The sequence below is a fragment of the Glandiceps talaboti genome, chromosome 18, assembly GCF_964340395.1.
Source record: "Glandiceps talaboti chromosome 18, keGlaTala1.1, whole genome shotgun sequence".
Lineage (NCBI taxonomy): Eukaryota > Metazoa > Hemichordata > Enteropneusta > Spengelidae > Glandiceps > Glandiceps talaboti.
In genome coordinates, this window is record NC_135566.1 from 23,315,516 (window position 1) to 23,330,541 (window position 15,026).

The 15,026-nt window shown below is 38.2% G+C and overlaps 1 protein-coding gene across 3 annotated transcripts in view; it reads left to right on the plus strand.

Annotated features, from left to right (window-relative positions):
* Positions 1 to 15,026, plus strand: part of LOC144449132 (uncharacterized) — a 53,975-nt gene that overhangs the window by 23,134 nt on the left and 15,815 nt on the right. For all 3 annotated transcript variants that reach the window (XM_078139593.1, XM_078139595.1, XM_078139594.1), the window contains exon 5: positions 7,775 to 8,322. In XM_078139593.1, coding sequence (XP_077995719.1) covers positions 7,775 to 8,322 — 548 coding nt within the window. The remainder of the gene's footprint in view (positions 1 to 7,774; positions 8,323 to 15,026) is intronic.

A 15,026-nucleotide genomic window follows, 5' to 3' on the forward strand; every position in this document is an offset into this window, starting at 1 on the left:
GAGTAAGAAACGCACCCGTAAACCCAAACAGGTTCAGGCTGCAAACACTAGACGCTCGAGTCAGCCGGGTAAGCCGTCCACCTCCTCGACCAATCAAACACAGGGGTCAGGAAGTCGTCAGCAGTTCTCCTGACTTCCTTCCCGACAGGACCGTGAACCCCAGCGGTCCTCAGACAGCGGTCCAGTGGGGGGGCATATAAGTTTATACGCAAAACATTGGGAATGCATTATGTCAGACGAATGGATTTTGTCTACCGTAAGAGAGGGTTACCGCCTATCTTTCGTACGCGATCCCCCTCTTTCGGTCGTACCGTTCGTTACTCCAGTTCCAAGACTGGCCAGTCAACGAATGGCATTTCTGGAAGCTATCGACTCCCTAATAGGCAAAAACGCAATAAGGGAAATCGATGCCCAGTCATCGGGACCCGGCTTTTACAGCCACTTTTTCCTGGTTCCAAAAAAGTCGGGCGTCCGATACTGAATCTATCCACTCTCAACAAGTACCTGCGAGTGCCCAGATTCAAGATGGAAACAAGCCGATCCGTCCTCGCCTCTATTCAGCCAGGCGAATGGATGGCATCCATAGCTTTGAAGGACGCCTACTTCCACATTCCCATTCACGAGTCGTGTCGTCACTTTCTCCGCTTTGCAACCGACGGTCGAGTGTTTGAATACGTAGCACTACCGTTCGGCCTTGCAACAGCACCGAGAGTCTTTACTCGAGTAGTTTCCGCGCCGGTGACCACTCTCCATGCGCGCAGTTTTCTACTAAATCCTTATCTAGACGACTGGTTGCTACACGACAAGAAAGACGAACAGCTATGTCGTTTTGTTCGAGACACCCAGATTATTCTGAGGTCTCTCGGATTCCTTCTGAGTACCGACAGATTGAATCTAGTTCCTACTCAGGACATGATTTTTATCCGGATGTGTTTTATGACCAAACAGGGAATAGTCTGTCCACCGCAAGAGCGAGTAGACAAGATTGTAGTACTGGTAAGGCTTGTAGCAAAACAAACCCGCATACAAGCCAAACTATTTCTGTCCCTGTTGGGTTTGATGAATTCCATCATCGACATTTCACCATGGGCACGCCTCAGAATGCGACCAATTCAACTCTACCTGTTGGCTCACTGGCGCCCCAGTATCCAATCAGCAGAGTCTATGGTTCCCATCCTACCATCCCTTTTTCCACACCTACGATGGTGGTTGGACAAAGAGGCAATGTTGGAAGGAAAACAATTGTCGAGTTGGAAAACAGATATTTCCCTTTTTACCGACGCGTCCAAGGTGGGATGGGGAGCCCTTCTGGACCACCACTGGACCTCAGGTACTTGGGATCTACCATCCAGCCTCCATCATATCAACTGGTTGGAAATGCAGGCAGTTGTTCTAGCTCTTCGCCAGTTCGAACACCTGGTGTCACACCGCTGTGTGCTAGTCAATACCGACAACACAACAGTGGTGGCTTACATCAACAAAATGGGGGGGACCAGGTCACCGACCCTATGTTATCTCACCTGGGACCTAATGTTCTGGTGCAAAGACAGGAAGATAACACTAAGGGCGCGGCACCTTCCGGGGAAGCGCAACGGGATTGCAGACGCACTCTCGCGCTGCATCCAAGTTCGCCCCACGGAATGGGAGATTCCACAGAATGTAGCCAATCAAATCTTCATCAGGTGGAACAAGCCTGTAGTCGACCTGTTCGCGACATTTCTCAATCGCAAACTGCCTCTCTTTGTATCTCCTGTACCAGATCTCAGAGCAATGGCAGTGGACGCCATGTCTTTCAGTTGGGAGGGGCTGGAGGCTTACGCCTTCCCACCTCTCCCCCTACTACCACTAGTCCTCAGAAAAATTCAAGAGGAAAAGTGTGTACTATCTCTAGTCGCTCCACTGTGGCCGAACCGCTCGTGGTTCCCAGTGTTACTGTCTCTCCTAATAGATCTCCCATGCAAACTGCCCCAGAGGGAGGATCTGTTGTCACAGGGACGGAACATCCTTCACCCACATCCAGAGACGTTCCATCTACACGCATTCAGATTGTCGAACAATCTCTCATTGCAGAGGGCTTTTCTTGCAAGACTGCCGTGGTCATCGCAAGACCCCAGCGTGCGAGTACCCTTGCCACTTACGGGGAAAAGTGGAAGAGATTCTCTAGTTGGTGTAATCAACGATCGATTGATCCACTCCAAGTTACTACACAACAATTAACTGCCTTTCTGTTTGAACTGTTTGATGTACAGAAGTTAGCTGTCCAAACCATAATGGTATACCGCTCAGCTATTTCTAGTACCATTAGGAGTGTTGGGGGCCCGGACTTTGGACAAAATAAGATCTTATCTAGTTTGATAAGGAACTTCCACATTAAGAGACCACCTCGGCCCATTTCAGCTCCCCAGTGGAGTCTGTCTCTAGTTCTCAACGCATTACAATCTCCCCCTTCTGAACCTCTTCACCAGATTTCATTGGAATTTCTCACTCTTAAAACGACGTTCCTACTAGCTCTTGCTTCAGGCAGTCGTAGAAGCGAGATCCACGCACTAGATATTGGACAGGGTCGAATCCAGTCAGTGGTTACAGCACCAAGTTGTACTTCGGACTCATCCTAAGTTCATTGCTAAAAATCAGGTTTTAGGTTCCGTGGCTTCTCCCATTATCATAAAGGATTTAGCCATGCTGGTGGGAAGGGACCGAAAAGAACGTCTTTTATGTCCAGTCAGAGCTCTCAAGTGGTACTGTAATCGCACTAAGGATATTAGGGGCGATCGTACCCGCTTGTTCATCCCTTGGAAAGCGGACAAAATGGATTGTACAACGGCCGACATTTCTAAGTGGATAGTTAATACTATTAAAGTAGCATACAGTTCTTCCACAGCTGATACACAGGCACTTTCTAAAGTTACTGCTCATGAGGTTCGTGCAGTGGCTACTTCCTGGGCACTCTGGTCTGGCGTATCCATTAAGTCAGTCATTGAGGCAGGAACCTGGCGCTCTCAGAACTCTTTCATTAGCTTTTACTTGCGGGACATGGCCCAAGAGGCAGTCAGGATGTCTGCTCTAGGTCCTATCAGTTCGGCTCAAAATGTTGCTATGCCTTTCAATGTGGAGACTCCCTCCACCAACTAGGTGTCGTATTCTAGGCTTACCCAAAAGTAAGCTAAAAGGTGGGTATTTGTCTGTACAGAATTGTAATTTCTACTGAAATGAATTTCTGTATGAGACTAATACCCACCTTTTATGCTCCCACCCTCCTCCCCACAGTCTCCAGTCCTTGTAACCTTCGGTTATGTTTAGGACCAAGGAATACTGGGGATTGGCTAGTCAAGGTCATGTGACCACTAGGATGACAGGCCACAGGGTGCCGGAGGCATTAATTATATTTTGCAATACACACGGGGAAGCAGAGGGACACCCTTATACAGAAATTCATTTCAGTAGAAATTACAATTTGAGCACTGCTATTCATTGATATTCAGATTGAAAATTGTGACTACCTGGCTGTCCAATCTTTTGAAACAATATATAATATACTCTGTAGAAATGACTTAAAATTACATAATCTTAATTGCCTTCTTTTTCTAAGGTGTAATGTGTAGTACACAATTGTCAAAAAATAGCTTACTGAGAACTATTATTGTGAATGGATTTTTTTTATGTAGTTAGGTAATAGTCTATGTGTAATGGAATATCTCAGACCACAGTATCTCTATAGTGGTCTGAGGTAATATATATGAATATTTCATAGACAATAATAATTGACCCCACTCACTGTCAAATGACCCCAACCAAGGGGCCTTTGTCCCCACTTGTTGGAAACCTTGGCAGAACACTGCCGTCTACCCCACCCCTTTGTTACGTCGGAGCAGCATGTGTCTTTCATGGCTGAAGTCGTTGAGGTTTAATGAGGGACAGGGCTCGAAATTATTGCTGTCACACGTACATTTTACTGCAATGTAATAATAGCTCAGAATATTTCTATCATTTTCAAAATTATGCTTAAAATTGGTAAAAGTCATACTGCATAGCTTTAAATCAGTTACATTTGTATACAATGTATCATCCGGGACAAATTACACAAGCTTCAATGGTGTCATTAAACACAGGTTTTAGGCATGGATGTTACAAAAATTGTACAAAATGACTCAAAAGGAGCAGTGATTGATGATTTAAATAGTTTCAGCATTGGAATGTTTGAATGTAAATTTGTCGGTGTCAACACTATGCAACAACATCTTGCTATTGCCTATTGCTAACATTAGTAACAACACTTCCAAGTTACAGAAGATGCATAATGTATACTGTACTGCAAGGTCAACCAAGACTTGTATGGCATGTTACCGATGTTTACATTATTACTTTTAATTACTTTTAAACAGTATAATATAAATCCCAAAGGAGTTCTGAGTTCTAGAAATGTTTACATGTTATCTGGTGGATTATTTTGACAAGTTCACACAAGTTCACACAAGAAAAATGTTTCATAGAAGTAATGATATATATAAATGAAATTCCTCTAGCACACTGATGACAATCACGTAAGTGTTTCAAAAAGTTACATACTAAAGTTAAAATTGGATAACTTGAAAAAAATTATTAGTGATGTCAATGCCACTTTAATAATAGGACGAATGTATTAGTACTCCTGATAAAATCATACAATATTTCATGGCTACAGATATACACCCATCCGGATTAAAGTATTCATCTTCTTACAAAGTTGTTTTACGAACTTGTCAACCTTGCTAAAATGAAGGAAAGAGATCTGTAAACAAGGAATTCAATAAAGAGAAGAGAAAAGAAGTTGTAGAGAGACTGACGGGATCGCGGACAGAAAGGACAGAGAATAGAACTGAAAAAATACAGATTTTTTTCCTTGCCCCCTTTTTTTTTCTTTTGCACACCCACCCTGCCTGAAAGCCCACCCGCCCTTCCTGATCTCCACTGGAAATGAGAAACAAAAAAAAAGGTCACCCTAAGACTCTCACAAATTGAATGCTGAATTAAGTATGAAAAGATAAAGTTGTGAAAGGGCACCCTCAAATGTCAGCCAGCATAGCAAATAGCAAATATGAGCAGGCATAGCAAATATATGCTCAAATGGATACATTTTATTGACAATACGACCAAAAGGCACCATTCCTCTAAATTGTCTCTCACACAATGCTTTATTATTGTATAATATTAAAACCCCTTCACTTGTAATAATTAAATAAATATTATATAGAAATCATAATTTTTATAATAGATGAGTTTATTTGAATATTAACCACCCTACGTGGGGTAGTTTTGTATGCTGAGTTCGGAAAATGGGGTCTTTTTATTAACATCCGTTTCCATGGTAACCAAAATCACCATAATATGTGGATGATTTTTCCAAAATTTGACATCAAACATGGAAAAAAATAAAAATTAATGAAAAATTTTCCTTGTTTTTGACATGTATGAGATGGGGCTATCTGTTGTAACGCAAATTATCTAAAATAGGACAGCTGACAGATTCAAACGACTTAAAATCTCAAAATTTTATCGCAAGTAACGCGAAGATAAAAAAAATTAAATCAAGCGATTGTAGGAGTGCGAATTTGACATTTAATTCCGAATACTATGTCAGATTTCCCATAGAAAAACAATGGCCATGTTCTTTTATGACAACTGAACTTTGCTCACGTTCAACTTTTTCAAATGTGCACCATTCGGTCTGAAAATTCATAAATAGAGACCAAAGGGGTTTTGTAAAAATCTCTTGGTTTTAGATTTGTCATTTTTTAAAATCTTTTCTGAAAAATGATGTGCTATCGCTGACTATGTTGTTAAAACTCATTAAGAAAACCATTGTAATTTGTAAACCGGCACATTTTACCATGTACATCTACATAAATACAGACCTCTAACTTCGTTATTCTGTAAGTAAATTACACGTACATGTAATACATACAGACTGATCTAGCATTTGCTTTCACAAAAATCAGTCTTTAATTTTAATGAAAGCTGTGTGGCAAATAAAATTGAGAGTTTCGAGTTATTCCGTATATTTTAGTTTAATACCCGTCAGCAAATAATGCTATCAACAGGTCAGCGATATGTGTTCCACGGACACTCACCACAGTCAGTACTACTGCGCTCATATCAGAAAAACTTGAAATCGATATTCTTTTTATGAAACTTTGCAACATTAATTTATGATAACTAAACTTCGCTCAGCTCATGTTCAACTTTTTCAAATGCACACCAATCTGTCTGAAAAATCGTAAGTAGAGACCAAAGGGGTTTTGTGAAAATCTGAGTCATTGCTACCGGTACCGTAGCTGTCAATCAAATATTAGTGCCTAAATGCTTCGGGGGAATACTGGACAATTGAGATCTTCAGTGCTCATAGGTCTTCACATTTGAAATAAATCAAAAGGTTGCATGGAAAAAAACATTTACAAGTATGGCTGAAAAAGGTAAAAACTAAACAAAGTAGTGCAGAAACATTTATCTCAATAAAGGTAAAACACTATTTTAAAAAAATGGGAAATACCAATGACAATGATTTAAAGTGATTTGAAGAGGTTTCGACTAAATCTCAACAAATGATGGATCAGCATGGAGATGAACATTTTAAAAACTGTACAGTTTTGCTACAACGCCATTGGCACTATTTTATTTATCTGTCTCTTTATTATCAGATATGACCTTTCATTTATTACCTTTATATTTGACCCTGGCCAGAGTCAAAATATGATAAAAAATCTGTTTCATCCATTAGTCACAGAAGTAAAGTATTTGCAGGGACTATGCCTTCTATGAAGACTCTCTATGTCTTCAATGAAGACTTGTTACTTCAATTTCATGAAAGCCAGTTCTCACATTTTATATTGTGCCAGCAATGAAAAATCAATTATGTTTTATAGCGAAAATTAGTCAACAACTAAGTCACACACCATATTTTGTAAATGAGCAGCTCCCTGATATGCATCAATTCCTTTGATTGTCTGCCTTAACATACAATGTTGCAAATTGAATTAATCAAAAAATGACACCACATTGTACATATACATGGCAAAGCTTCCAATGGCTTAATACCAAAATATTGTGTGGTTCTGATTACACTCAATTTTAGAATAGGATTTTTTTTAGATTTTTTAATTTATTTTATTATATTTTTTTGCCATGTGTGAGTGTTTAGTTCAAGTTTTCCATTGTTTTGCAAATGATATGTGTTATTTATTTCTTCCTATCAGATGTACAGCCATTACAGATTGGAAAAACAGTTTTTTTATGTTGATGTCAGTTTCTGCATCCACTGTTTCTCATGAGACTTAACAATATTTGCGTTTTTCTTCATTTTTTTCAAATATGTAAAAAAAAAAAAAGTTTAGGGTTGGCAGTGAAAAACTACATGAGGTCGAATAACTGGAACCAAGCAATTTTTTTTAGGCCTTATACCCTTTAAATTCTTCGACAAGGAAAGGTGATGACCATATTATAATTTTGTGAGTGGCATGTTAATGCCACAAATATGAAGTATCACATGGAAATCATTTAAAGTGTTTGATTTGTACAAACACTGATAGACTGCCTACTGTTACTCAAAAGACTTACAGAACCACCCCGACCCCCATCCCCGCCCTGTGAAGAATCAAGAGTCACTGATATGTGTGGATTTAACATTTTGGATTGAAATTGCATAATTATACTTTGTAAAAGAAACAAGGTTTAGAATTAAGATGTAGATATTCTCGATCTGTACTTCACATTTTCATTCTTACTTTATAATACTTCACAGGCGGCTCACATTAGCCAAACTTAACTGGGTATTCTTTGAAAATCAAAGTGACAGAGAAGAAAACTTTCCACAGCTGCTGACTGCTATAAAAAGTGAGCTAGATTTGGAGCATGAACCAAGTACACTTGACTTGACTGAAGAGGCTGAAGAACCACAATTCAAAATGAACTTTCAGAGACAAAAATCACAATATCAAGTACATGCTAATGAAAAAGGTGATAAGGACTTCTGGGAGAGGTCATTTGGAAACCGTATGGAAGTTCCTTGGATTGAATTCCGGGAGCTATTCAAGACAGAATATGCAGAAAACTTGGAGAGAGACTTCCCTGAGGATAAAGTGAATTGGTTAATGAATCTTATTTACAAAGACGTATTAGAACTAAATAAAACTATTGATAAGAAGATGTATAATAGTTTTTGTGGTGGTAGTCAAGGTGATCCAGATAGATTCTATGAAAGATTGAAACATTACGCCATTGGAAGCTTTGCCATGAGAGAAGTATTTGATATGGATAGTACAGTAAGACTGGATGCTGTGCAGAATTTAGGTAATTATTAGAATGCTTTGTATAATTTTACAATTGCTGGGCAGTTACATTTAAGGATGAGATGCAGGTTCGTTGGTGAATTTTGGGCTTTTTTTTTTTTTTGCTCATTATGAAGAAGCTTCATGGTATGTGCCATCATTTGGTTAAAAGATATTTTGAAAATCGTTTATTTTTTCCATTAATAGATTTGAAATGAAAAAAAATGACATGAACTCTAACGCTATGTGTGTTTTATATGGTTTTGCATACGTAAGAAGATTGACAGGAACGTTGATTACAGAAGAGTGTCTTTACATATGCAAATGAGACATAGCTAGTAGGCCTCTGTGCAATGACTGACGTGACATTATCTCTTAACTGTGTTGTTGTACAAAACCAATCAAACTCGGTAAATTTGGTTATAACCAATAAAAAGTAAAAAATACGTCCTCCTTTGAACCCGTACTTATGCACGTTGATTTTGACCAGTGCATCGGCTAAAAACGTTATAGTAAAGCGGCCTACACTACAGCCTTCAAGTGTACCCGACGCGACGGCGATGTATTAGATGACGGTTTTCAAGTACCATGCATGTAAAAAAAACATACAAATCTCGAATATCTAACAGTATTGCAGGCTAATTGTTTTAGCCGATCGAAAAAAAATTGATGTTTACAAAAATAAAACGATTTAATCACACGTTGGCACATCGAAAATGAACCACGCTATCTTCGAGACTTGAGAGTTCACGTCAGATGCGTGACATTGCATCGGCAATTTCCGGGTATTACATTTCTGTAAGTTTCACAGAACGTGGCCGTAGACTAGCTTTGAACTTTCGCGTTGGTGGATTTTGACAACGTTCTCTTCACATACTACATGTATATTATATTATTAGGGTTAAGGTCCTATAAATTGTGGCAACCACACTCTAACGATCGGCTTATCACGGCTCGACACCGAGTCACATGTACTGTAGTAATATACGTGCGAAGCGTTGTTTATTTGCGTGTATGATGACGCTGTCTAAACGTAAACGGCAAGCCCGTCAAGAATTTGGTACCGAGCGATCCTCAAGGCTATTACAGTTATAAAATGGAGATTTTGAAGGTACAAGTAGTTTAAATAAATGAGGTAATGTCTACTATGACTCAGAGTATCATAAAACGTCACTCGCAGTGGAAGAAAAACTGTTGACGTGAGTTCGTCAAGTACCATTATTTATACCGTAGTTTTGTAACACTCCTTACAATTTGTATAAAATTCCCGATGTCGTACGGTGTCATGGTGTGGAAATTTAATTTCAGGGAAAAGGTTAACTTTTTTTTATTGTGTGTCTTCAACGAAACACCAACAACAATTGCGTAGCAATGCCTAATACATGAGCAGGAATATGGCTTCAAATCAGAACGTAGCCCATATTTGAGTCAAAACACGAACACCAACTGCGTAGAGCAAGGGCTTCGAATCCAAACCAGAAAGTATACTATGTAATGTCGAGAACGGCACGCGTACCGTATTAAAAGATTAAGCCAAAGTCTCCACCCGTAGATGAATAATAGATGACATGACACCTTTATCGCGGGAAACAAACACGTTTCTATCGGTAGCATTTCATGACCCTCCTAAAATACCCGATTTTCTTCCTGTCTGTAGCAAAGCAACGTACACAACCAAATGGCAAGGATTGAGTAACATATTTGCAAGTCACAGAAAAAAGCTGTTGCAATGTCTGTCGAATTTGAAAGCTTTTGAAAGCTTTTGTCTGGCGGAAGGAGTCCAATTGTGTAAATTAGCATTTTTCTGCGTTCTTTATTTTGTATACTGTGTGAAGTTCAAAGCTATTTAACTTTGCGTCAGAACGTCCCAGCTGTGTCAAATTTGGAGACAATACTCAGAGACAGTGTGTCGAAAAAACGTTCCTCCGGATTGTTTAATTTTTGAGGGAATCAAGAGATATTACGTTGAGAAGTGTGAAAAGCGGTAATTTTTGCAAAAAACACAAAAATACAACTTTGGATGATTATAACAAAACAATGAGAGACAAAATAAAAAATCCGGAGGAACATTTTTTTGTTTATGTACATAGCTTTCATTTAAAGTCGAAAAGAGGACTATATTCAACTGTTTGTAAAAGTTAAATAGCTTTAAGTGAAAATCGTCAAAAAACACAGTTTTTGGGTATAGATCAATAATATGGTTAAAAATGTAAAAAATCACCACAGCAATCACAACTTCATACAAAGACTCAACATAATTAATGAAAAAAATTGTGTATTTATCTTGTCTTTACTGTGAAATGTGATGGAGGAAAAATGAGCTGACAAACCTGCATCTCTACCTTAAAGGGGAACACCACTCTAGGAAATAGACATATTTTCATAAACTATGTGTTCTGGAGAGTCATCTTATGATTTTGCATCGCCTAATAGGCGATTCATGAGAGATGTTTTACACTGAATGGTATAGGCATTTTGAACTCATGAATGTTGGTGTTTCTCTGAAATTGCAAGTATTGGAGTGTCCGCAGTAAAGATACCCTATAAAGGCTCATAATCAACTTCAAGCTGATGTTTCTCTGAAGTTGCAAGTAATTGTAGGTAAAGTATATCATGAAATGACTCTCCAGAACCCATAGTTTATGAAGATGACTTCATTTCCGTGAGTAGTGCTATAAGCATGGTGTGGTGTCTTGTCTGTCTGTCTGTGTGTGTGTGTGTGTGTGTGTGTGTGTGTGTGTGTGTATGTGTGGTCTGAAATTTAGTGAGAATGTTCTTAGTGGTGTTTAAATTAAGAATTGTTCATAACGTGATGATCCCATAAATGATATGCAAATTAGGGCGTAAAATGTGTCTGTTTGGTCAAAAATCTTTAATTCCAAAACTACTGAACTACTGATTTGGCCGAAATTTAATGGGGATGCATCTGTGGTGTACAGAAACATGCAAATTAGGTGGTAAAATGTGAATTTTGGTCAAAAGTTTATATCTCAAAAAGTACTTGGTCAGTGAGACTGAAACTTGGTGAGATGTTTCTAGAAGTGTTATTCTGCAGATTTTCTTCAAAATATTTTGACACAATTGGCCCTAGCAACCATGACAACGCCCTTAGCAACAACCAAATGGCAATATATGTTGGTCAAATAACATCTGATAGGCAAGTGGGTCAACATTAAAAAAATATTAATATTATGCTAATTTGGTAAAGGGAATGCTTAATGCTTAATGCCTAGTTAGACACTAGGGGTGAGTTACACCCAATCTGTGAAATTGCCCAATTCATGAAATGTGCATGTAACTTTGCCCAGTTCATGAAATAGTCAACCTTATGCAAATGAGAGTATAGATTATGATCTAAAAGAAGCAAAATTAATTTTTAGGGGCATGAATTTTGAACTGGGGTGTTGATTATTGAACTCTATTAAAAACACAAGCTACTTTGAAATATAATAAAATGAGAAATTTGAAATGATGAGTTTGGAAATACATGGTAATAAAGTTGTTTGATTGATATTGTTACGAAAACTTGGCCAATGGGCATTTTAGCGCCCTCAGTGGTCACTTGTGGCCAGTCCTATACTATTAGTATTTGGCTGAGAAATGTAAAAGATCCCTGATTCTCAGGTACGGTTATCCGACTATTTGGGTATGTCAGTCAGTTGCTAGGAGGTGGAGACTTGGTCACGTGAGGTTGGTAACCATGGGCAACCACCCCTCCCATCTGGGGACTCTGGTTGAAGACGGCGTGCATGTGAACAGCTTATTTCTTGTGCTGGTGAACTAATCTCTTGCTTACCTCTATTTTCCTTCTATTTCGGTTAAAACCTATTTCTTTCATTGGGGAAATATTTCCTCGTACACCTCTGTGAGGTAGATTGTTGGTTTATCGAGTTATTCCAGGGTTTTTCTGGTTTCTTTGTTCCGTATGATTGGTGTGGCAATCAGTGCATTCGTGCAGACCCAGTTTTACGGTGCGAGTTCTGCCCTTGCACACAGTCTAAATGAACGGCCCATAACAAGGCATTCACGGTTATCGGAGGCCAGTTTGCGCTACCGTTTACACTGGTTTTCGTGGGCATTGTGGTGTAGTATTTTATAGCGTTTACAACTTCAGGGTTTTTGGAGTATTTTTCAGATATTCATTACAATATTTATTTTCTGTGTGTGTCCTGTAAAAGATGCTCTTTTCATGTACTGGGCATATCTTACCGTACCCACTTCATAACCTTGGCAACACAATTAACTATTTCATGAACTCGGCAAAGTTACCTAGTACCCATTTCATGAATCGAGCAATTTCACAGATTCGGTGTAACAGGGCGCTTCTGGATTAGTACAGACATCGGATTATATTAATGTGTTCGAATACTCAATGAGTAGTACACATTCTGTATAGAATGTGCACTGTACTTGCTGATTATTATATCGTATGATATAGTTATGTATGTGCACACAGTTAGTAATAAATAAACAAATATTTCAAAAAAAGAATACAGCAAAATATAATCCACATCTGAATACAGACTACCTAATTACCAAAACCATTGTCATATATATATGTTATTTGCCAAATACCGTTCCATATCTTGCCACGAGAGGTCATTTTTTGCCATTCTGTGTGGAATTTGTTACTACTTCCCTGTGACATGAAAAGTACAGTCCAAAGACTTGTTAGCATTATTCAATGTAATGAGCTTCATTGACCAGAAAATACCTATTAGTAACTATTGCAGACTTTTATTCATCGATTACAGCTCAGATTTCAATACAATTTCACCCTTAAGTTTTTATGACAAACTGATATCGTTTGGACTTACTGCTAGTATCTGTAAATGGGTGTTAGACTTTTTATTGGATTGATCTCAAGTTGTTAAAATTGGTAATAATTATTCGAAATCTCTAGTTCTCAATACTGGTATGCCTCAAGGTTGTAATTTATACTCTATAATTTACCCATGATTGTGTTAATGTGTCTGATAATAATTTTATATTTTTAATTATGTAAAAAACTCATTAATATTCATGGGATGGTTACCAAGAGCTAATTATTTCTAGCCAATACTCTAAAGAATATGTGCACCAAATTTCTTTTGAATGGAGCCAGCGTTTTTGAGAAAACGATGACACAGACAGACAGACAGACTTTTCGTCCCTAAAACATAACCTACCCTTATGAAAGGTAAAGTCAAAGTACAGTAATACCAAATTCATATGGCCATTTCAATTAGTCAGTTACAGGGGTTTCATTAACTTTTTTATCAACAGGCTGTGAAAAAACGTCAGCAGGCTATTGCGTTGACCAAAGGTCAATGCTGCTGAAATTGTCATTCATTGTCATGACATTTTGAGTTTTAATGGCAACATTGTGATCACTTTAAAAAAAAAATGCAATGTTGCAAACTAGATGTGGTTTATTTTATCATATGTTCAAAGCTAATTTGATGTGAAATATAGTACATGTAGTTTGTTATGACTCATCTCCAACATCATAACTCTAAAGTCTTTCGTGAGAAAAATATCAATGTGAAACCTTATAATCTTCCTAAAATGGGGGTTATTTTCCAATCAATGATTTCAAACGGTATTCTAGAATAAGGTACGATGTTATTTGAAGACCGACTGGGATCAACACTTCACTACCACACAAAAAGACGTCACACTGTCATTTCCGAATTGACTGCCATTTCTGGCAATACGTTGTCAGTGCCAAATGTATGCAGCATACTTAGATGGCTATAATATTTCAATCTTGAGAAATGATAATTAATGACAAGCAAAATCAAGTACTTTTGATTATTAGTACACACATGTACATGGTGGAAACATTTTCCGTCACCAAGTTTAACGTCAATAGAACACAATGCATGTAACGTGTTGCGTACAAACTGAGCTAATACTTACTACACATACATTGTACGCTGTAGCATTTGTGTACTGTTGACATTTACATTGTTGCCACTTTCTTTCTAGAATACAGTATTGAACAGTTCTAAATTATCAAGATGGGACATGCGACTCGAATGTCAGCCATGTTCACATTTGAGTTCTTAGTGATGAACATGTTGTAGAATTCATAGTCCAAAAAATACCAGATTTAAACTGAATGCCTTCCGTAAGGATTTATGCAAGAAATTTAGCTCTATATCTGTGATTCGTCAAGTCCCAATGAAAGTTAGTTGTCAAAAATATTGTTCAAATGCCCGCCACGCCTCCTATTCTCAGCACAGGAAAGCTTGCCATCCTCGACTTCACTTGGCTTTGGTGATCCCCTAAATACCCGGGATATAGCATGTGCGTGCTGAACTTCCTTCTGTCCCACAACGAGTTTACACATTTTGTTGAGTGGCGCGCCCTCACTGTACACTAATTATATAGAGGTCAATGTATAGGTCACCATTATTGATACATTGTCGCGAAATTAATCAGTTCTGGCCATTACCCTACAGAAGATGTCTATGAAATTTTGTTTGAATTGATGCAGCCGTTTTTTCGGAAATCGTGATACACACACACACGCACAGACACACAGACTTCATCGGTATATTATAACCTTCCTTTCGGAAGGTAAACACGACATAGTATCTGCAAATTTTAATTTTAAAAAACACAAATCTAGTTCAAAACATAATATTTTCAATGCAATTTTTGAAAGTTTGTGTTGAAACTGATTTCAAGGCAAAAATAAAGGTAATACTGTCAATTTCAACCGGCTCTACATATGCGTCC